Source organism: Cladophialophora bantiana (genome assembly GCF_000835475.1).
Source record: "Cladophialophora bantiana CBS 173.52 unplaced genomic scaffold supercont1.7, whole genome shotgun sequence".
Classification (NCBI taxonomy): Eukaryota; Fungi; Ascomycota; class Eurotiomycetes; order Chaetothyriales; family Herpotrichiellaceae; genus Cladophialophora; species Cladophialophora bantiana.
Window position 1 is genome coordinate 1398601 of NW_015971581.1, and position 22419 is coordinate 1421019.

The window sequence follows — 22419 nt, forward strand, 5'->3', positions numbered from 1 at the left end:
CCCTCGATCGCGAAGAACCAGGGGAATCAAAATAGAGTGAAACGGAGCGCTTCGAATGATGGCCAGCAATCTCTGTGTCTCGGGCATCCTCATCAGGCTCTGCAGCTCTATATGGATGTGGACTTGGTCGATAGATGTGCAGACGGTATACTCGCTCAGGGGTTCTGGATGATAAAATTGCCGTGGTCGTTTGAATAAACTGATTGTTTCGCTGGATTCCTACACCTTCTTTCAACTTGAGGAAGAATCTAAACCACGGTATTCTAGATCCGAGAAGAAAAAGGGAGGATTAGATAGGGGGTGAGCTGGCCACCATACCTCTCCATGGGTTGCCGTAGTTTCTCCTTCCAGTGAGGCACTGCCTGGTGCATCTTGAACATCGGATAGCCGATTCGTTCTTTCAGGTGCCAGCCGGGTGGCAAGGAGAGAAAGCAAGCTTTCCTAAAGAATTCAAGGTTTGCTCAGCTCTACGTCCTTTCAGAAAGGTTTGTGGGCAATGAGTTATTTGCATCGCTGAAGCACAGTACTTACAGATAATATATGTCATCCTATCCCTTCAGCAAGACATACACATCCTCATACACGATCAGGCCGGCAATCTCCAAAGGATGCCGGTCAACGGTTCCTGTACTCGATAGGATTCTCCCAGTGAGGGTATATGGAGATAATCGCCTTTGACTTTGAACATATCCGGGTATCGAGTAGCAATTTAATGAACAATAACCTCCAAGGCCTCCTTGCTTGCCTCATAGGTGCCGTCTTGGTGTTGAAAGACGATGGCGCAAACCTCTGGATCTTGTAACCTCCTCAACTTTTGTTTATGCTCGTCGAGAAAAAGGTTGTCGTATATGATCTAATCGTCAACATTGAGCCTGCGAATTCCCATAGTCATTTGCCATTGTCCAGGCTTCCAAGCCTGCGGCCATGATGGTTCATCGTGGAGTGGCAGGCCTTTGTGAGGGGTGATTTGCCATAGTCCAGTGCTGCTACTCTGGTCAATTTGAGTGATGTAGCCTTTGGAGCGAGACACGAATGTGTTACTGGGTGTACTTGGTCGTGAACTCGTTTCTTGAATTTGGACAGTCCCCATGCTACAACACACAAGGCGACAGAAAGACACCTAACACAAACCCTGAATGTGTTAAAATGCATCTCACGGCTTCTTTAGAAGGCGAAAATAGAAAGAGGAAGCGGGCTTGAAATTGACAATATCGCCATCATCAGCTCAGCGTGGGAACACTCTTGGTTTAGTTATGTTTTAATGAAGCCTCCCTGACTCGCCGAATCGACACCCCTATCAGCGCAGAGGCAGCCTGACTATCCAATTATACCGAGAAGACTCTGAATCTGGAAGCACAAAGAGTGTATTGAGCTTTGCCTGGCCAGAATGGTCGACAGATCGACTGAAACGCGTGGACAACGAAGGGCCCACATCTCCCACCCTTGTCACTTACCAGTGGCGTGCTTCCTTGGAGCTACACAGGCTCGCGTGGCACAAGAGGTTACAATGCCTACTTAGGGAAAGTCGAGGAAGGTCCAACACAAGCTATGCCATTAAGCTTTGACCCAGATCGTCGTTCAGGTACAACCATTCAAGTCAGAGCCGACAAATAATAGGTTCCAAAATGCGGCCAATAAGGGGTCTTCTATGTGCAGATAAGGAGAAGCCTGCCACGATACGAAAGCGGAGAGCAAAGCATCCAAAATCTGGCGGCTCTGGCGGCTCGCACGCGTCGCTGCTACAAAATAGGCCTAGATAAAAACCGACCGTCGTACGCCTTCTGCGGGTTGCCGACTTACCATTGGCAAGCCTCCAATCCTCGGTGCTACTTGTAAATGGGCACCATGTCTATCCGAACCCTGAATAAGTGACACCCGGCTTGCCAGTATTGATTAAGGCAGTTGAGGTAGTTGCAAGATATGTTGTCGTTAATATCAACGGGTTCTATTCTAGGCATTCGAATAGGGCTAAATAGAAGTTTAGTTATCATTGCAATCCGTGAGCAGAGAGTCTCCCGCCAATATATATTATCCATTCATCTATACCGCTAGGATCGAGGTTGTCTCAGCTACTGTCGACTGACTGATCTAGGACTACACCTCTTTGACATACACACCCTCCTGCTTAAGTTGCGGTGAGGCCTCCCACAACGTCCAAAACAGAGAATATCACCGAGACAAAATATGTCACGTCCAACGAACTCAATACCACGGACGCCAGCAGAACGAGCATCAGCAGAGGAGTCATCGACGTCATTGACAAGAATGTTCTCCGCGTCCAAGGCCATGAGGATGCTATGCCGCGGACCTTCTCCAGATTGTTCCTCCATTGCTCTGGGCTTTGGGTTCGTGTTGTCCTTGTCTCGGCCTTCCTGCGATTTGTAGACTCATTCCGATTCAAGCTAAACACGCGCTACTGATATAGCATAACCAACAGTTGGATTGCATATCTCAGCAACTATGGAATCAACGCAGCGTTCGGTAGCAGAGTCAATGTCATTTTCTGCGCCCTCATGGCAGCCTTTGTCCAATGGTTCATCACTTGCGGCCTATCTGAAATTGCGTCGGCATTCCCTTCACCAGAGTAAGTCTTCCCTAGTTGCGATTACATACAGCTACCGCTCCGTGATATTTGGACTGCAAACTGACCTTTACCTATGCACAGGGGCAATACCATTTCGTCTGTGTTGTTGCCAGCGGTTCCCCAAGACGCTTTGGGGCCTAATCATCGGCTGGATGACGATGCTTGGATGGTGGATCATCGCCTGCTCTGGCACTGCTCTTTCGGCTGTTTCAATCATGGGTCTAGCTAACTTTTGGCATCCAGAGTTTGTTGCAACGCAATAGCAGATTTGGCTAGTATATGTTGGTGTGGTCCCAATCACGGGTTGGTACAATGCTGTCCAAACGGCCGAAGCCAGTCTAACCAATGGTCCATCCTCAGTCGCTCCGTTCATCATCTTCCCTAAGATCATCACTCATGTGGCGCAGTTTGTGCTGTTCATGTCCATCACTGGGTTCGTCATATATTTATCATCCTTCACGCAATGAAGAAAAGTTTTGTGTAAACTAGTTCTCGAAGAAGGAACTCGCTTGAGTGGGGAGGTGACTCGGCCGCTGGATTGACCTTGGCCTTTGACTGGGCTGATTGATAATAATTAGTATTTGGAAATAGACCACTGTTGAAGCTGACTGGGGATGAGGTTTCGTCCGATGAGGTTGCCGCTCTAGCCCCCACGCAACCTCACGGGGCACACAAGATGCGGCCCTGTGGGGGTGAAAATAGGGCGGCATCACCCTAATCCAGGAGCGGTAAATGGGTGTCTCCAAGTCTGCAATCTACTCGGTATTGACTGCGTTGTTGGCGATTCACCTCAGGGCCAATTGACAGCCGCTTATGATCCTGGCCTCTCGAGGCTGAGGGTTCGTCCTGCAACAAGCACGCCAGGTTGATTTTCACGACTTGTCCTCCGTTGGCCTGCCGAATACCTGACACTTACCACCGTTGCCTTGCCGTGGGAGATGATTTGCGAATGTGCTGCCCCTCCATCAGATCGCAACCACGACTTCTCAAACCACCCTCACAATGTCTTATATTGTACCAATCCACCCTCCAAGCGGTGTACGCCATGCCATCAAGTTGAATTTCCTAGATCCTACCATTGACACATTAATTGTCTCGTGAGTATTCTTTCAACCACTGGGTCACCCGCAAGCTGTGCGCTAAATGTATGTTCTAGGAAAGCAAACCGACTCCAAATATTCGAGCAAGGGCCGGAAGGCTTGACCCTGCTGCACACGAAGACTGTCTATGGCTACATCACCATCCTCGAGAAGCTCCGCCCAGAATCTTCCAAGACCGATCACCTCTTCGTCGGGACAGATCGCTACCAATACTTCACCTGTTCATGGAACCCGCAGACAAAACAGCTACAAACAGAGCAAAGCTATGTGGATCTGGCGGACAAGGTCCTTCGCAGCTCGCAAGAGGTGGATAGATCTCACGTTGACCCTACGCGGCGGTTCATGACGCTGGAGCTATACGATGGAGTATTATCGGTCTTGCCTTTCGTACAACCTTCCAACAAGCGGGTCAAGAGAGAAATCACTTCCAATACCCAGGTCGGAGCTCTCGGCGAACCGGTCCAGGTCAGAGTCCCGGAGTTGTTGACGAGATCATCTGCTTTTCTAGAAATGGATCCCGACTCCAAAGACAATCCGAGGCTGGCAATCTTGTGGGAAGACAATTCGGAGAACCCACAACTGGTACTGAGGGAGCTCAAATATCGTCCTGGTGGAGACCAAGCATCTGCAGACCTAGAGACAGTAGCTGAATTGAAGGGTGACCAGCTCGACAAGGGCGTGAGCCATCTCATCCCTGTACCTGTACCGTACGGGGGCTTCCTGATTCTGGGCGACCACGCTATTCGCTACATCGACCGCGACTTGACTGGAGTCGTTACCCAGCCCTTAGAGGACAGCTCGACCATCTGGACCTGTTGGACCAAGATCGACGATCAACGGTGGCTCCTCGCAGATGACTACGGCAAACTGTTCTTTTTGATGATCGAGACTAGCTTTTCCGAAGTGATCTCATGGAGGTTGGATCCTGTCGGTGTCACCTCAAAGGCTTCTTGTTTGATATATCTCGATGACGGCTATGTCTTCGTCGGGTCGCATGCGGGCGATTCCCAAGTTGTGCATATCGAAGAGGAAGGTGTTCGCATTGTGCAGACCTTCCCCAATATTGCCCCTATCCTGGATTTCACCATCATGGATCTGGGTCGAGGCGCTGAAGGCGGCGCGGCTCCCGAGTTCTCGTCCGGTCAGGCTAGGATAGTGACAGCTTCTGGCGCTTGGCAGGATGGTTCCATTCGAAGTGTTAGGAGTGGTGTTGGTCTGGAAGAGATTGGCACGATTGGCGAAGTATCTCACATTATTGACCTATGGGGCCTGAGCTCGACAGGCCTGGGCGACGTTCAAGACACTTTACTTGTCTCTTTCGTCAACGAGACACGAATATTCAAATTTGACGCAGAAGCTTCGGTTGAAGAAGTGGACGACTTTTATCATCTCGAATTCTCCCAACCCACCCTCCTCGCGGCAAATATTCCCGACCGAAAGCTTGTTCAAGTTTACGAGACGGGTCTCCGTATTACAGATCTTGAATCCGGTATGCTGACGCTGGAATGGAAACCGCCTGACGCGGCGGCGAAGATAACAGTCGCAAGTGCAAACTCCGTCCATCTTCTCCTGGTCGAAGGTGGCCACACTCTCCATGTTTTCCACGCCGCAACAAGGGACGCTAAACCCACCGTTTCAAAGACCTTCCCAACCGACTCGCAAATCTCGGGGGTGACAGTTCCAGACATGCAGAGCAACGTATGTATTGTCTCATTCTGGCAAACTGCCTCCGTTGCTGTCCTTGACCTACACTCGCTCGATGTCCTCCATTCACAACCGGTTGGCACCCCTGGAACAGATATTCCACGATCAGTTCTTGTTGCTAACGTCCTGCCTGACGCCCCTCCGACCTTGTTTGTTGCAATGGCCGATGGCACAGTCCTGTCATATTCGTTTGACCCTTCAAATAATTCTCTGTCCAACATGACGAGGATCTTACTTGGGACAGAACCTGTATTCTTTAAACAACTACCTAGAGACTGCCGCTCAGGACTGTCCAACATATTCGCCTCATGCGAGCAACCTTCCTTGATATATTCCTCTGAAGGTATCATTATTTATTCAGCTGTAAACGCTGATAGTGCATCTCGCGTCTGTAGCTTCAATTCGGAAGCATATCCTGAGGCTATTGCCATAGCGACTCCCAGCGAGCTCAAGCTAGCCTTGATCGGCAAGGAGAGGACAACTCAATTGCAGACGCTTCCCGTTCACGAAACGGTGAGGTGTCTCACCTACGAACTCCAGGCCAAGATATTCGCGATGGGCTGCGTCAGTCGAACCATCGAGGGCGGCGCGGAAATAACAATGAGCTCCGTCAAGATCGCAGATGAAGTGAGCTTCAAGCAATTGGACTCGATAGATCTGCGTGACAACGAGTTGGTAGAGTGTATTATCACAGCAGGCTCTTTCGAGGCAGAGACTGACTACGGGGAGATGTTTGTGGTAGGGACAAGCCTTCTAGAGGAAAGTGAATCTGGTCAGGAGGAATGTCTGAGAGGTCGAATACTAGTTTATGAGGTCAATAAAGAGAAAAAGCTGAAGGAAATTACTCAGATTACGGTCAAGGGAGCCTGTCGAAGTCTGGCCATGTGCGAGGGCCAAATTGTGGCGGGCTTGGTGAAAACGGTGAGTTGGCAGTCCTTCATTGAGGTTGTATAGCTAACGGGCCGTCCAGGTCGTTCTCTACGGCCTCGTGGCCTCATCAACAAGAGGAGACCCATCGCTCAGACTGGAAAAGCTGGCCACCTACCGCACGTCGACAAACCCGCTTTCTCTTGCCATAACGCCCCGCACCGAGCGCTCTGCCCCTATGATCGCCGTCGCAGATCTAATGAAATCCTTGTCCATCCTCCAAATCGTCCGCGATAACTCTTCCGAGACAGGATATGTTTTCCGTGAGATATCCCGTCATTTCGCTACACTCTGGTCGTCGGCCACTTCATGGATAAATGAAAATGAATGGGTTGTTGCCGACATGGAAGGCAACTTAACCATGCTCCGTCAGGGCGACGGGGGTGATGGACTGAACTACGCTAGCCGCCGGCTGGAAGTTACGGGAGAATTCCGCCTGGGGGAGGTTGTCAACAAGATTGTCCCCTTGGCACAATCTCCAGCTCCAGCGCCAGCGAGGGAGAGCAGGAATTACCAGACAACGGGCTCCAAGGAGGCTTACGAGTTTTCAGACTCAGATGATCGGCTTTACGAGGGGTCGAATAAGCAGGTCGCTTCCAAGGTACCCCGAAAAGGGCCGCTGGTTACCCCTCGGGTGTTCCTCGCGACTGTCGAGGGTGCGATATACATGCTGGCCACTATCAATCCAGCTTTTATGAACGTGCTTTTGACATTACAGTCAGCATTGGCAAACCGAGTGCAGGCCCCGGGTTATATGCCCTGGAGTAAATTCCGGGCGTGGAGGACCGAGGTGCTGGAGAAGGATGAGCCCTTCCGAGTAGTGGACGGGGAGATGTTGGAGCAGGCGTTGCTAAGTATGGGTGACGAGGAATTAGAAGGAGTGTTAAGGGAGGGTGGCCTGTTAGAGGAGCAATGGGGAGTGACAGTACACGAGGTGAGGAGGTGGGGGGAAGAGTTGAGGCGGTTGTGTTAGATTGAGGGGCGAAGGCTGTGGGAGAGGGGGCTTCGCGGAGAAAGAGTACGAATGACCTCCGTTTGGAGTTTCATGAGTGCTTGACATTAGCTATGAGCTCGGATGCCTGCTATGAGAATTGGAAAGTCAGGGGACAGGAAGACATGCCAGCATTTCAAGGGTGATTCATGACCGCTGTCAGCGGCAAAAATGCTAGAGAAGTTGTTGCCGGACCCTGTGTCGAGCTGAATGCCCTAGGATACCCCTATCCGCTCCGCTCCACCCCGCCAGGGGCGGGAATCTCTTGGCACCGCATCCCTCACCTCTTTCATGCACCCTTTCATGCGGTCAGCCAGCCCGCGTAACTGGTGGAACAAGACAACACAAATGCCAAGAGGGCAGCCAGGAAAGGGACTCCAAGGGAAATTTTGAGGATACGCTCCCTTAAGGGAAACTGATGAGGGTCTCGGTAAAGTGACAACCATAGAATAAAACAAAGGGAAAAGAAAAAGAGAAAGAATAAACAAGGCCCAGCCGGTTAAGGATTCTTTAGTTAGGGAATCGGGCTTGTTTTTTGTTTGTCCTTTTGTCGTCTATCTACATGTTTTGTCCGTCTACCATCTTCCTAGTGAATGGACTTGCCTGGGTAATGCATTTTTGTAATGGTGGTGTGTCTAGAACAAACACGTGGAATTCGTCTTGAGCCATCGCGTTTAGACTTCTCAACCTGAGGATTACTCTGCCTTTGTGTTTAAGGTCGGTCTGTGGCAAAGTCATGGGCAAGATGGAGCCCCTGTTCAAGCAAAAATCACTTATGGTCGAGGGGGGCCTCGCTTCACTTCACCTCCCTTGGTATGAATGGGGGCTGAATCGATGTAGAATCACCACTGATAGAACTACAATATATTCAAGTATCAAGGTTTGATCTCACTCATCTTGTACTCACATTGTGTGTGCGCGCGTGGGTATGCGTGAGCGCCACACTTCACTTTGATTGCCTAGTGTCAAACATTTCAACAAAGCGCATAGAGGGACAATTCACGTTGTCAGCCACGCGTGTATTATTGTGCAGGTAAGACATTCACCGACTGCTGATTCACTAGCTGCCTAGGTACTGATCAATGTCTTTGGTCCATTGAATGTGCGGCCCGGCCGGCCCACTGTCCATAAAATCTCGAAGCGGTGGTGAATAGAATCGTGTTCCTCTCCTAGCTGTTTCCGCTTTATTTATTGATATACCTCCCCTCCACACCCGCTCATGTGCTTCCTTCCATCCCACTTCCATATAGCCTGCTACCTGGTCCTCGTACATTGTCAGACTCATCTTTGAGCCTTGCCGTTTACAACATCATATCAAAACACATCAACCACCTCGAAATAACTACAGCATGCCACAGTTATCAGCCTTTGCACAACCGGCCGACTATCTCTCTCCGTCAGCTCCCGCGAATCAGCATTGTTTTCGATTTCCTCTGTCCCAAACACAAAATGTGTTACCGTCAAACAATAGAATGGAAATGCGTCGACTGCGGCAAGAAGTCACAGAAAAACTCGACCGAAGTCTCTATCTGTGTCAACATCTTCTGTCGCAAAGTTGAGCCAATGCTGAGACCCCAAATGAGGTTCAGCCCTCAGCCGTGTTGGAGCTGTCAGCCTCGCAAACCTCACAATGGAAATAGGAATGCGAGAGATGGAGGTGCGCATGCCGGGAGCGCAGGCAGATTACGAGTCATGATTGATTCACATGATCGAGTGCCAAACGCTGCTGGCGAACCGGATCGACTGAAATTATAACAGATCACTTCAGGGTTCCGCGAGCACATGCAACAATACACAGAGGCCTGTCCAGCAGGTCGGGAATCGAGAATGCGTGTCTAGTTGGCGCGGACAAGACAACACGACCACCAACACAACCCTGAGAGGCAGCGGCTAGGGCAACGAACGCCTAGCACGACGGAGGCATCGAGGAGCAGGACAGGACTGACAAAACACTCATGAATTAGGTAGACGGCACCAAAAAGCCATGGAATCCATGGTACTCTCCTCAAACTGTAAAGAATGGCACACTACCAGTACTGTAAAGTGCTCCGCACTCCCCCTACCAGCCCATTTTTGGTTTGACATGTGACAAGACAACTCTCCCCCCGTTACCACTCCACCAGCCCAGCCCAGCCCAGCCACTTTGCCTTGTCGCAATATCAACCAAGGTTGACTCAAGCACCTCGATCCTCTGATCCGCCTGGAGGACTAGCCCAGTTAGGCTAGGTAAGAGGAGTCATGGAACCACTGTAACCTGCCACCTGCTGCGGAACTGTCGTATCTCGGGATCGTGGTACGGGAACAGGAGTGAATCGCCTCAATGGCGAGGAATGGCTGTAATAGCTCAAGGTGTTGTGTCTATCTGGTGGGCTGTCTCTGCAGGAGTGAGTCTGCAAGATGAAAGACGAAGAGGGGGAAGAGAACTAAGAACATAGGTCGTGCCAAGCCGTGCTCCTTCCGTCATGTGAGAATCATATCATGTGACAGTAACCAAGCCCTCTTTCACTCCAGACAAATTTCTCTGCTTTCATCAATCAAGCAATCGAACAATCAGCCTATTCCTGACCTCCAGATTGGTTCAACACTATACAATCGCCCTCTTATAATGCCAAATCCCGTTGCTGCTGCCGCTCCTGAAGATGCTCCTTCGGACGCTGCCTCCACATGCCGCTCTCGAACTGCACTCGGAATGAGTTCGGCGTGCTGTACTTCTTCCCGTTAAACCATAGTTCGCTTTCGATATTCGCTGCGTTGATCATGAATCTGATGTTATAGACGACTTTGTAATATGTAGGCTTCTTCTTCAACTGCCACCAATGTTTCTTCACCTTTTCGAAATTTTTCACATCGACAGCAGTGAGATCTGACCTCATGACACAGCACAATTCCACACCATCTGGACAAGGTCAGCATGATCAAGGCGCCGGCAGGGGCGCAATTCGAGGTACCTTCTTTCATGCTCGAAGGCAAGGGACCTGTTCTCGAGTTGCAAAGGACAATCCGACTTTCGTAGGGTTCGCGAGGTGCGCCTTTAGCGAGGTTGCGATGGAATCCCCGTTCGATAGACTCCGTCTCGATTAGATCGCCCTAGTGAGATCAGACGCGAGGTCTTCTTCAATTTCCAAGCGGGAGCCTACTTGTCGAATGAACCAACTTATCTGATCAACCGCATATGTTAAGCCGTCTGTGGGGTCGACTTTCAATTTGGCCCCCCTGTGTCTGACTGGATCATATAACTGTTCGCAAAGTATGCCCAGAGACTGTCGGCATTTGCGAGCTCTGAGGACTGACTTGGTAAACTTCAGTTTCTGAAGCCTCTCGATCAAGAGGCCTTTCACAACAGAAAGATGACTGTGCTTGCATCAGCTTGAATGCTCGCCGAAGGGAAGACGTAGCCTACGGATAGTTCGTGGTGACTATCCTCAGATATGGGGCGTATACATTGGGCTGCTCGTGGACATATCTCTTCTCCAATTGTTTGAAAACATACTCGGAGCTGCCTAGTCCTCCTGAGAGCACGAGATATTTCTGGATTCGTCAGCACCACGATCTCGACGAGCAGTTCCGGACGATTTGCTTACAACTTGGTCGTGCGGCGCAACTGTTCGCATTCGATTCAATTGAGAATCGATCAACCTGTACATCTTTTCCAACTGGGTGTCAAACATTCGTTTCATGTCTGACCTGCCCCCTGGTTAGCGGAGTTCTTAAAAGATATGAGACCGGCAGCGACTAATCGACCCACTCACATTTTTAGCATGAGCTTCCCCTTCTGGATATCGCCAGCCTCGGACGATAGGTGACCGGCTATTCCAGGAATGACGATGGCACGCACATGGAGATGGTCAGAGTCCTCGGTTCCGTATTCCTCTTTGATCACCTTAAACCCACCCTTGCACATTTTCTTAATGACTGAAGTGATGGAGCTGGGCTCGAGGCCGATATAAGGTGCAGCTTGAAGCAGCCTTTCTTCTGCTAACCTTGCGAATGCGACGTCGATCTCTACACTTCCAATTTCGTCCCCTTTGGAAGACATGTCATCGAACGTATGGGCATGTTAGGGGAAGAGACTTCATACCTCGGACTTCATCGAGCTGCTTCAAGGTCGGCCTGCTACCTTGTTCCACTTCTGCCTTTAGAAGGGCCAGGTCCTGTCAGAGCGTGAGTTTGAGTACTGACCATGACCTAAACAGGGAGACCTCTTACGGTGGTCCCACCGCCAGCATCGACAACAAGCATTATGTCTCCATCCTGAGCTTGTCAGTTCCCCCAAAATAAACTCGGGCGCAACATTTACCGTGTATCTTTCGGACTCGGTTCCAAGAGTGCATACTGCAGCAGCTTCTGCCTCCGTCAAGCCGATCTCCACAGAGTGGTTTACGCCATCTTGCCCGAAGCCTGCCTCGCGCGCCAATGTTCTCAGATCCTCTGCTACACCAGGACTCCAGGTGGTCGGGACAGAAAATATGAACTCTATCGTCTCATCTTCGAAGCTCAGGGCGGGTAGCTCTGTACCCAGCATCTTCTTGATATGAGCATAGAGCATTTTCAAAAAGTCTCGATAGTAAGATTTCACATCGGCGTGAGATGGTGGAACATCCTCCCCACGCAAACGGAATTTTTCATATTCCCGTTTATCCAAGAATATCTTGAACCAGTCGTGGACTTCTAAGTCTTCATCCTCCTGCTGCGTCTGAAATCCCCAGTATATCTTGTTGCGGCGGTAGGAGAGTGACGTTGGCACCTCGGAAAGAGTCAGTCAAGAAGTATCTAGAGATGACTCTGTACTTGCTTTGTCGGCCTTTACAGTGCCGTTCCCGGGCCATTTCTGGATTGTGCGCGGCTCTACCATTTCGATGGCAGGTGACCGAATGATGTATGCCACCCCTGTTCTCGGAATGTATGTCAGGCATTGCTTGATCCCTTCAGTGGTGTTGCAACCTCACCCGTGCAAGTCATACCAACATCGATCCCAACCAGCAGCGGCTCCCGGGGTGATGCCATTGTTCCTTTGTTGTCGACAGGAGAGAACGGAGAAGGAACCTATCACCTTGGGCTCGAAGCTCTGGCGTGGGGTCAAAATATCTGACTTTTCCATTGAGATCTTCTTTCGCCAAATCAGTTGAGGCTTTTGCCCCCATGAGTCCACGTGGGCTCTGGACCTACGCGGTGGCGTACCTTCGCTCCGCGGACAAGCCTAGACTATTGATCTCTTCTCAGCCGCATACGAACCTCTTTCCAACTATGGTGCCACCTAGTGGCTGGCTGAAGTTCTAGGTTGCTTCGACGAATTGTCTCAGATGCATCTGTAGTTTGCAATTCGTGTCTGCATGGTAAAAGTGGCGAGTACCACTCGACGAGTTGACACTGGGGACCTTTGACGAGAAAGCCGCGCGAATTGTTCCCATAAAGCTGATCCTGGTCTTCAATCTTCGACCTTTCCTGTATGTTGTGTTTCTCCTGGCTTCGGTTATGGAGTGATCCCGACCTTGTTGCTGTTCACTCGAAACCCATCCCTCGGTGTGATAGATAGGATTTTTACCTTCAGACACAATGAGCGGCGAGGGATTGTCCGCTCTCCCAGCAGGTGTCACTGCGACTACCGTTGAAACTGCAATTGCTACTCTCCCTCTACAGGGTTCTTCTAGCGTGGTTTCTTTCTCAACTGCGATCACATATACGTTTTCCTCTACTGGCAAAATAACAAATTCTAGCTCAAACATAACCACCACCTCCGCATCGCAGGCCACGGCCACTACCAATGACACCTCATCGACTCAATCGCCGACTCCTCCTAATACTTGCAACTCGACGGGAAACTCGACAGAAAATTCTCACAAGACCTTGTCCGCAGGGGCTATCAGTGGTATTGCCATTGCATCTGCAATATTTGGTGCACTGTTCGTTCTTTTTCTCCTGTTCTTCATGAAGAGCCAGCATAAGAAAAGTCGCCATCATGGCACCACATCATGGTTGGGGTATTCAGATCGTTCCAGCTCTAAGCGACCTGGACAGTTGAGCAGCACGATGCGAAGGCATCGAGACAATGCCGAAAAGGGTGGGCTTATTGAGAGGTCTGTTCAGGAAATCACCGCGGAGAATGCCTTGGAGCAACCCAAAGACGATTCCACCATCAAACAATCCGTGGCTGCTCTTTTCAAGGCAATTGAGGACCACGCTGAGAATTATTACCTGGACTTCCCACCTCAAGGTGCCGCCTCACACCAGGAGCACCAACTCCAGTACAGCAATCTGCCTAGTGGCATCAAAGGCCAAGCCGACGTAGACTTCAGGCCAATCCTCGCTGCGCCGGAATCCCGTTTCTCGGCCATTGCCAGCCTCATTTCAGCAACATTACTAGATGCCATTGATTTCTTTGGCCAACCTGAAAAGTCACTACTGCCTGAAGGTGTGACGAGCTTTTTGAGAGCCTCGTCAGGTCAAGTGACGGACAGCCATAGTACGTTGAACTTTTGCCATGAAAGACTTGACCTCTGATCATTTTCTCAGGGAGCCGACTTTATTTGTCAAGATGGAGGACCGGCACCGCATACCTTCTCGGGCCAGAGGAGTCTTCTGAGCATCGAGCACGATCTCAAATGGTCATGGATGCTTTGATCGCCGATCTGGATGCCGTTGTGTGGCCATACACTAACCCAGAGACCGATACAGACCGGCGTCAGCACCTCGTAAAGATCTGCAAGCGAGCCCAAGAGCTAGGACTCCTTCTTCTGTCCCAACCAGCCGAGTGGAAATTTGACTGGAGCAATAGGCAGCAGGCAGAGAGAACGACATCGCAAAGTCGGCGAAGCGAGAGGGCCAAGAAACCATTCGTCGTCCAGCCCCAACTTCTGCGGGTGACGGACAACTTGGCCCGCAAGTTGGACCGTCCGCTCGTCGTCATTGAACGCCAAGTTTTGCACTAACACTAAATACGAGGTTCGAAGCACAAAAGGGTCAGTTGGTGGTTGGGAGGCCGAGACTGCCACTAGGGCAGTGTCCCGTTTTCTGTCTCAATTCTGTCCCATTCCGCCCCTCATTCTCAGCCTGACGCTTTCAAATTCTCTACCAGTCTCTTCTCCTCATTGACGCGGGAATGTGAGCTCTGCATATTTAATACCATATCACTGATATCCAACCTTCACCTCTTGACTCAGAACCTTGGAGAATATCATCTGTCGGCAGAATATGTAGACAGAGGAAATGGCTGCAGTGGTCGTCAACAGGCTGAAATGCAAGGGATGGTAGGCCATGCCGAGCCGCAAGGGCTCCTTTCCCTGTCGGATCTAGCTTGCTTGTATTGGGCTTTCTAAGCCGCACTAGTTCTGCACAACCTCCTCCTTTCCTCGTATCACCAAAGTGGAGCAAATGGAACCAAACCTAAATCTTCTTGCCGCTTTCGCAGCCTGACCGCGGGCGTCCCTCCCGAGTGACCTCGATCTGGAACTGAAGTGCTGATTGGGGCCTGAAGTTGCGCTGCATACCTCGCCTATGGGAGACTTTGGACTCTTCTTGCAGTGGCGTTTGCCCCGATCATCGGATTCACGTGTGCTCTACCCAATAGCCAAATCAGACCTGGCTCTCTGGAGGAAGTCGGCAAAGCTTCATCTATCACGGGGTCAGTTGGCTAGCTTATCTTTCTGATCAACTTTTTATCCGAGCGCTATTAGGCTGAGAATTGATTCAGTCTTCGGGCACCCGCCATCAGCATCAAATACTCTCTGGAGTGGCAGGTTCTGCGCAGTCAAAGTCAATCCAAATGCCGGAGCCAGTATCCATTGCCACATCTGTATTTTCCGGGTTCAACGCCTTCATCAAAGCGATCAGTCTAGCTGCGCACTATAAGGAAGTACCGAAGGAAGTAAAACAACTACATACTAACATCGAAAGAGCTGAAAGGACTATAAATATTGCAAACCGCCTACTACGCTCTAAAGCTCATTACCTGGACCCTCGTCTCAGAGAGGAGACCCGCCAAAGTATCGAGGCGACCGAGAATGTACTTCTTCTTGTCCGTGACTCCATCGAAGGATGTCGAAAAGACCTCGAGCTTCAGCAGACAGTCACCTTTAAGAACAGAGCCGCGTGGCTTTTATGGAAGAATCAAGGGTTTTTGTCCCAGCTGCAAACACTGGTCAACTGCTTGGATGCGTTAGACAGGGACATCTTGCGCTTGGATATGGTACATCCACCCCTAATCCTGGTGGGTGGAAGCCTCGCTCCACCCGCTTATGATGATGGAGACTTGGAAGAATACAAACACAATGGTGGAGATGTACAAATGGCTCCAAGCAGAGGAAGGGAGAAACCCCCCTTTCCATGCAGCCTGACAAAGAGACTACGCTCGTGTAACAACAGCAGCAGCCAGATCAACTTGAACAGCTTGGCCGATGCTCAACGTACACCCGAAGACTTTTCGTCTACGCTTTATAATGATAACAGTGATAAAAGCCACAGATCAGATAATCGATCACCGCCACAGGCAGTCAACGGACGAGAAAATCTCAATACTCGAAATATGGGGGAATACGCTGATCAGTTTGACATGGATACTCTCGAGGTTGACCCCACTGGTCTGGGATTATCATTTTTGCAGACTGGCTCGAACACAAGACAAGTGAGATTCTTGCAGCTGAATCAAGACAACACCCTGTCTCCGGTGCAGCGGCTCCAGGATGTGTACATCTCAGAGCTCCCAGTGGCACATGATACGACCCAGAGCATTGAGGCCCCGTACCCCATGCCATATTCCTACTCTTCGAATAATCCCTGGCGGAATATTCAGGCCAACAGATCTCCACCAACTCCTGTTGATCCGCCCGATGGCCATCGTGGACCGGTCTCTGCATTTCCTCCACCTCCGGAAAGCGATTGCACCCGCTCAGGTACTATAAATACCCCAACCATAAGCGACGACGGAGAAGGTATCGCCAAGAACTTCCTCGACCACTGGTCTACAGCGCCTGCCGCTCCACTGGATGGTAACTGCCTGACCGGCGGTCTGTTGCCCCTGGAGCCTCAAGAGAAAAAGGTCAAATGGCAGCGGAAGTCGGATTTCATTTGATGTAGATTGACAAGGGACATGTCTCTTCATCTCTCTTCCATTCACTCTATGACCTGGAGTTGCTCTGTTACTCTTCACATATGTCCTGTGCAGTCCTCTTGATATATCACAGCAAGTATTGCATATGATCCTCTGAGCAAGCGGGTGGTGTCATGACAGTCAAAGTGCTTTACATTTACGTACTCCCCGGTATCGGGAGGAAGTTGGCATTGCTAGTATTGTAATAGAGCACTTCATGGTTCGGCATGCACGTGAAACAATGCACTGTGGCCTGTCCAGCGGGTCGGGAATCGAGAACGCGTTTCTGGTTGACGCTGACAAGACAACACCACCACCGACACCACCCCGAGAGAGGCAGCGGCTAGGGCAGCGAGCGCCTAGCACGGCGGCGGCATTGAGAAGTGGGAAAGGGGCGATAAAACACTCAGGAATAGGTAGACGACATCAAAAACATAGAGTATTCTGTTCAAACTGGCAAGAATGATAGCACCCTGCCAGTACTGTTGTTGACAGGGTCGCGAGAGCGCCACTGTGGGAAATCACCTGAGAACGCTAGGCGTTCCACCAACTGTGGAAACTACCTCAACCTCGTTGTTCTCGCAGACCTGTGACAGGATGGCGACGGAATAGGAGGTTTCAGGAATGCTCTTCAGGGCACAGGGCAATGTATACATAAACAGGCAGAGTCTCTCTGAATAGCCAGGAGGACAGAACACAATCAAGCAGATAGATCCACAACTGTTCTGTGTAGAACATGAAACCACGACCCTAACGGCGACCACTACATACACATTGGACAATTACACTACTTTGACCCCGATGGTAGCAACTACTTTCAAAACTCGATATAATGGCTCGGTAGTAAAATCTAGCGTGATCAGCCTGTACACTATGCTTAGCCATGTCGGAACCACTACGACTACGGAGACACTCATGTTCGTACAGACGACGTATCCCAGCACCCCCACGTCGCCTACCAAAGACTTCGCCGTCTTGGTCTCACCACTTTTAGCAATAGCTTCTGGTTTGTCCGTAACACTAGGTGCCGACGCTACAACACGAACGACGAGTTTGGCAGATCCTAGAGTAACCCGAACTGCACAAATAATACCAGCCAAACTCTCTGTGCGCAAGGAATTACTCATCATCTCCCCATTGGCGGTCTTTCTTAGTGAAGGCATCCTTCCATACCTGTTGATGTCTACTGTGATCGTCTATGTGCAGCGTGGTCGCTTTAAACTGCCGGCCAGAGACACCGACACCTATGCCAGCGTGCTTGGATTTGTCTACGCTAGCACAAAGCTACAAAAGTGGGCAAAGCAGCAGGAGGATATGGACACCCTCAACACAAAAAGTGACCATAAAATCGAAGACCGAAGAGTAGATGATGTCAAAAGACAAATGAGATCGAGCAAAGGAGCTGAGGCCCTTATTGGCATGGGATTCTTTACCGGTGAAGATGGTAATTCTCACTGGGGTTGTGAACTTGATGTAGTGGTGAGAACCAGTTTTACAAGTCACGCAGGCGGCGTTGGCCAGCGTAGTATAAACCACCGAGCAGGAAGGCCGGACGAACCAGTCATAGGCAGGAAGGAGGTAGCTAATCGCGAGGAATCGCAGGGAACTCCTTGTCCTGCGGTTAGCGGCCCTAGTTGAAAAATACATGGCACGGTCAGACGGCTAGACGAGACGGTTTAAACAGTGAACACGAACTCCTTCGCTATATTGAATGCGACCTGCATTTACAAGTAGTATTTCGTTTACATTTAGACTCGGTGGCATTTTATCCTCTATCCATCGCACTAGCTATATCTAACACAGCAGCCATTTCGTTGTCGTTAACCCTCTTCGGCTACACTAGATACGGCGTTTACTCTGTGCTAGACCGTGACACTTATCTTGCTGATAGGCTCATTAGGTCCCTGAAGTAGGAGAGCAGCGAGACGTTAACTCTGATGGATCTATGGTGATGTTAATTTTCACTGGTGCCGGGGGCGAACTAGACAAGATTGTTAACTATTTCTAGAGAAGAGAAGCTGAGTGGCTGCTCGCAACACAATATCGCACGTTGTTCCACCAAGCTTTGGGCACCAGATAAACCTGGACGGACGCGAGTTGAGACAGACATTGGTCTACGATCACTTTGTTCTCCTCTGGCCGTGGTCAAATGAGTTGCGAGAACCGTTTAGATATCCGTGGGTAGAATCTCGTAGATACCCAACCCAGCACACATGGTGGTTCATTATCGAACCAAAGGATATCTCGAGGAAAGAGATCCAAGCGACAAAATACAAAGTCCGGGCCAGCGAACGAGATGTTTGATGTTGGGTCGAGGAGCCGAACATTACACCAAGCTTCCATATCCTCAACCGACTCGAATATACGATCGTCCGAATCGCCCAAGAGGAAACAGCGGGAATGTCCACCGACAAGCCGGCGGGTCTCTTGGATTTAATGGAGGCGTGGTGCTGTAGGCTTCGGGTCATATGGCGTATCTGGTGGCTTTCACTGAGATCCTTCTTTCTTTCACCTTTCATGTAGTCCATTACAATGTAGCCACAGTTTTCGCTGTCCGTAAAATACCGATACACCCGGATGTGCACACGATGCTAGGATCGAGGATCTGGTACGCCTTTGCCAGGTTGCAGGCCTCATCCTCACTGAGCATTCGGGTACAGGCTCAGTGACGATGAGTAATGAACCACCATGTGTGCTGGGTTGGGTATCTACGAGATTCTACCCACGGATATCTAAACGGTTCTCGCAACTCATTTGACCACGGCTAGAGGAGAACAAATAAGAAGGCGGTCTCGGATAGCTTCCTTACAGATTCGTGTTATCTCAGCATCGGAAATGTGATCCGCCATGGTTAATGCTAGAAATGTCAGGATGAAACCCACGATGTTGGCATTAGTTTATGATGGTTAGCCCAAGCAATACAACCACGCGGGGCGGAGATTCGGAACTCCTCTCCCGGAGAACCTTCCCTCCTCGTCGCCTCTCACCTTCTCGTCACTGTTTGTCACTCCCCTTCTCAACCCCTCGCCAATATTTCCACACTCCCTTCTTTCAACGGACAATGCAGGGTATCGCCACACCAAGAGCGAAAGTGATGCACTTCTAAATCGAAAGTTGGGAGATGGATCCGGATCCAGATCAAGGACTGCAGGAGGGTTCGGCCGAAAAGCCGACAAGGAAGCGGCAAAAGATCGTGACTGCTTGTGAGCCCTGTCGGAGTCGTAAGGTCAGCGCGCCCTGCAGTTTCTTCGGACACTCATCCGAGGGTGGCCGTATCGACCCGCTACTGACAACGTGGGCTGGCTTTGTAGGTCAAGTGTGATGGAAGTCGACCAGGTAAGCAAGATCGAAGCTAAGTCGTCTCAAGCTCGAAGCGAACCAAAGTCGCGAGGGCTAGCCCAACGGAGACTATGAATCGGCACCGCGACGAAGCCTGCGAGGCTGACCATACTGCCTAGTGTGCAATGCGTGTCGCAAGAAATATGGCACGTTGGCTGATTGTACTTGGGACCCGGGATCTACTCGTGTCAACCAGCATGCTCCGTTGCAATATGTCCGTCGCCTCGAGGACCGAATTCGCGAACTGGAGCAGCAAAATATGCTTCGACAGAGCGAGATGCGAGCGGATGTGGTCCAACCAGCGCTGGCCGTTGTGTCCACCTTTCTATCATCTTCTGGGAAGCAGACATCTACACAGTGCGAAAACCCATGGACAGGAAGTGTTCAGTCGCCTCTCATTGAGGGAGCCGCCCGGACGGTAACTTCACGCTCGCAGCAGCCTATGCCGTCCCATAGGGAGACTGCCGTGATGCCTGCAATGATCGGAGTAGAGACCAACGAGCTCCGCAGACAGGAACCGTACGGCAGCTCGAGTGCAGGCTCCTTTATTCAACATGTCCGCAAGGTGGTTGAACAGAAAACAGCATCGCCCTCGGCAGTTCATCCATCGGGCGCCGTTCGCGATCAGGACAATAATCCGCTCATGGTTCCGAATGTGCCATGTGACAAGGCAGGCGAGGATAGTGACCTTCCTGGTCGAAAGAGGGCTGACAATTTGTTTGCCGTGTATTGGCAACTTGTCCATTCGTTGTACCCGTTCCTGGGTAGAAGGATGACGACTGCCGACTACGAGAATCTCTGGAAAGGCAATGGCTTAATACCTCATGAACGATCTTTCCTCTGTCTGCTTAACCTCATCTTCGCCCTCGCGAGCCAACTTTCGCCGTCCATCACGCCCTCCGAGCGGGCAGCATCGGCAGCGGTGTTTCATACCCGAGCCAAGCATCTCCTGGATCTAGAGAACACTGCGTCTGTTCGCTATGTGCAGATATATCTCTTGTTCGGACTCTACCTCCAAAGCACCCACGAGGCGCACCAATGTTGGGTCTTTGTCGCCCTCGCCATTCGAACAGCGCAAAGTCTGGAGCTGCACATGCCAGAGACTAATGAACGACCTTCAAACTCCCGTATGAGGTCACTGTTGCGCAGAGTGTGGCATGGCTGTGTACTGATGGACAGAGTGTTGGCCATGGCGTACGGTCGCCCTTGTATGATCGATCGCCGAGTCGCACTCTCCGTTCCACTTTCTCTTGCCGTTGAAGGCGAAGAGATGTCTCCTGATCCTGCAATGCTGGGGTCCCTTAGTCCGGCGGAACAGCCGGCTTTGGGCGACTTCTTTAACCAGCCGATGCTGCTGTACGGCATCCTGCACGATGTCCTGGTCAATTTTTACTCGCCACAAGCCCCGCATGTCCACTCGCTCGACGATGTCTATCATCATTACTTCGAAGGTTACCACCGTCCTCGGGGCGAACTTGACGTTCTCGAAATCGACCGAAAATTGTCCAGGTGGAAGAAGGAACTTCCGCGTTATTTGGAAATCAGCAACTATCCACTAAATCAGCACCCCGTCACCATACTTTCCAGACAAGCCGTTATATTGCAACAAAGGTGATCCTTTCTTGCCTACAAATACAGGCCTTCGCCACTGACCCACTCCCCGTCTAGATTTCTCCACGTCCGCTTACTCTCCCTGCGTCCCGTGCTTTCGGCCTTTATCACCTTCGATAACTACGAGAAGCAAGCACACCCCTGCCTAGAGACGTTTCTGTCGCGTCGTGTGATATTTCAGTGCTGTTTGGTCTGTGTGAAGGTGGCTCAAGAGTCTATCGACTTGATAGATAAGAGACGAACGGAAGACCCAGGGGTCGCCACAAACCTGGCAGCGTGGTGGTACAATGTCCTGTTCCTCTACACTTCGGCGACAGTGCTTGTGGCAGCGCGTATCAGCCCCTTCATATTGGCTGAGATATCGGAATCGACGATTCTTGATTCATGGCGGAAGGTGATGGAAGGGTTGGATCATTTCAGCGTCTTTGGCAGTTCGATCAAACGACTTGTCACGACCCTGAAAGTCCTCTTTGAGACGGTGCCCCATCAATTCTCCCGGCTTCGGCAATTTCCAGCAGATAACAATATGCAGCAACAATTTCGGGATGCTCCGACTACTGTAATTGAGGGACTCCAAGAGCGATTAGTCGATGGCCGCCACCTGGCCTCGTCACGGCCTATCAGCCCATCATTTGTTGACAGAAATGTGCCTGAGTCGAACCTTCTCGATTTCGATCCGGAGGACTCTTTAGGTCTTATGGCTGCTTTCGACACGAATGACATGTCTTGGCTCACAACCGTGCCATTCGAGATGTGATGGCGGAAAAAGGCCATAGGACAGCATAGACTCTTCCGTGGAAGCCGAAATACAAGCTTACTGCAGACTGCTCGAGGTTCTGCAACTCCCCTGCACTTTCATACAATTGGCATGTCAATAGTCAGGCGCAGCACACACTAAAGCTTTACAGCGGCTATGAAAGAGTGAGAATGGATAAGCACTTTCAAAGCTGGCGCGACTCAGAAAAGCACGAATCGGAGGTGGCTCCGGTTGGTACGACGGTTCTAAGTTATTGACCTATCACAGCACAACCCGATCTGATTCTTCGCCTGCTTGAGTTCGGATTACCATGGAAACACCCGG

The 22419-nt window shown here is 50.7% G+C and overlaps 6 protein-coding genes across 6 annotated transcripts; 5 read left to right on the forward strand and 1 right to left on the reverse strand.

Moving 5' to 3' along the window:
• Positions 1-3586: 3586 nt before the first annotated feature.
• On the forward strand, positions 3587-7288 carry Z519_05504 (uncharacterized protein; the record flags this gene model as incomplete). The annotated part of the gene is made up of 3 exons (XM_016763244.1): positions 3587-3681; positions 3741-6309; positions 6359-7288. 3 exons carry the CDS (start codon positions 3587-3589, stop codon positions 7286-7288), a joined length of 3594 nt encoding a protein of 1197 aa, XP_016620857.1.
• A 2618-nt stretch (positions 7289-9906) lies between these two features.
• Z519_05505 (uncharacterized protein) lies at positions 9907-12158 on the reverse strand (the record flags this gene model as incomplete). The annotated part of the gene is made up of 10 exons (XM_016763245.1): positions 9907-10202; positions 10255-10393; positions 10444-10657; positions 10707-10834; positions 10888-10990; positions 11056-11329; positions 11385-11457; positions 11513-11557; positions 11604-12050; positions 12114-12158. 10 exons carry the CDS (start codon positions 12156-12158, stop codon positions 9907-9909), a joined length of 1764 nt encoding a protein of 587 aa, XP_016620858.1.
• Positions 12159-12859: 701 nt separating this feature from the next.
• On the forward strand, positions 12860-14232 carry Z519_05506 (uncharacterized protein; the record flags this gene model as incomplete). Its single annotated transcript, XM_016763246.1, has 2 exons — positions 12860-13766; positions 13817-14232. 2 exons carry the CDS (start codon positions 12860-12862, stop codon positions 14230-14232), a joined length of 1323 nt encoding a protein of 440 aa, XP_016620859.1.
• An 833-nt stretch (positions 14233-15065) lies between these two features.
• Positions 15066-16370, forward strand: Z519_05507 (uncharacterized protein; the record flags this gene model as incomplete). The annotated part of the gene is made up of 1 exon (XM_016763247.1): positions 15066-16370. The coding sequence occupies one exon, from the start codon at positions 15066-15068 to the stop codon at positions 16368-16370; it is 1305 nt and encodes a 434-aa protein (XP_016620860.1).
• Positions 16371-17261: 891 nt separating this feature from the next.
• Positions 17262-18301, forward strand: Z519_05508 (uncharacterized protein; the record flags this gene model as incomplete). The annotated part of the gene is made up of 2 exons (XM_016763248.1): positions 17262-17832; positions 18192-18301. 2 exons carry the CDS (start codon positions 17262-17264, stop codon positions 18299-18301), a joined length of 681 nt encoding a protein of 226 aa, XP_016620861.1.
• A 1685-nt stretch (positions 18302-19986) lies between these two features.
• On the forward strand, positions 19987-22095 carry Z519_05509 (uncharacterized protein; the record flags this gene model as incomplete). Its single annotated transcript, XM_016763249.1, has 2 exons — positions 19987-21338; positions 21396-22095. The coding sequence occupies 2 exons, from the start codon at positions 19987-19989 to the stop codon at positions 22093-22095; spliced, it is 2052 nt and encodes a 683-aa protein (XP_016620862.1).
• Positions 22096-22419: the final 324 nt, after the last annotated feature.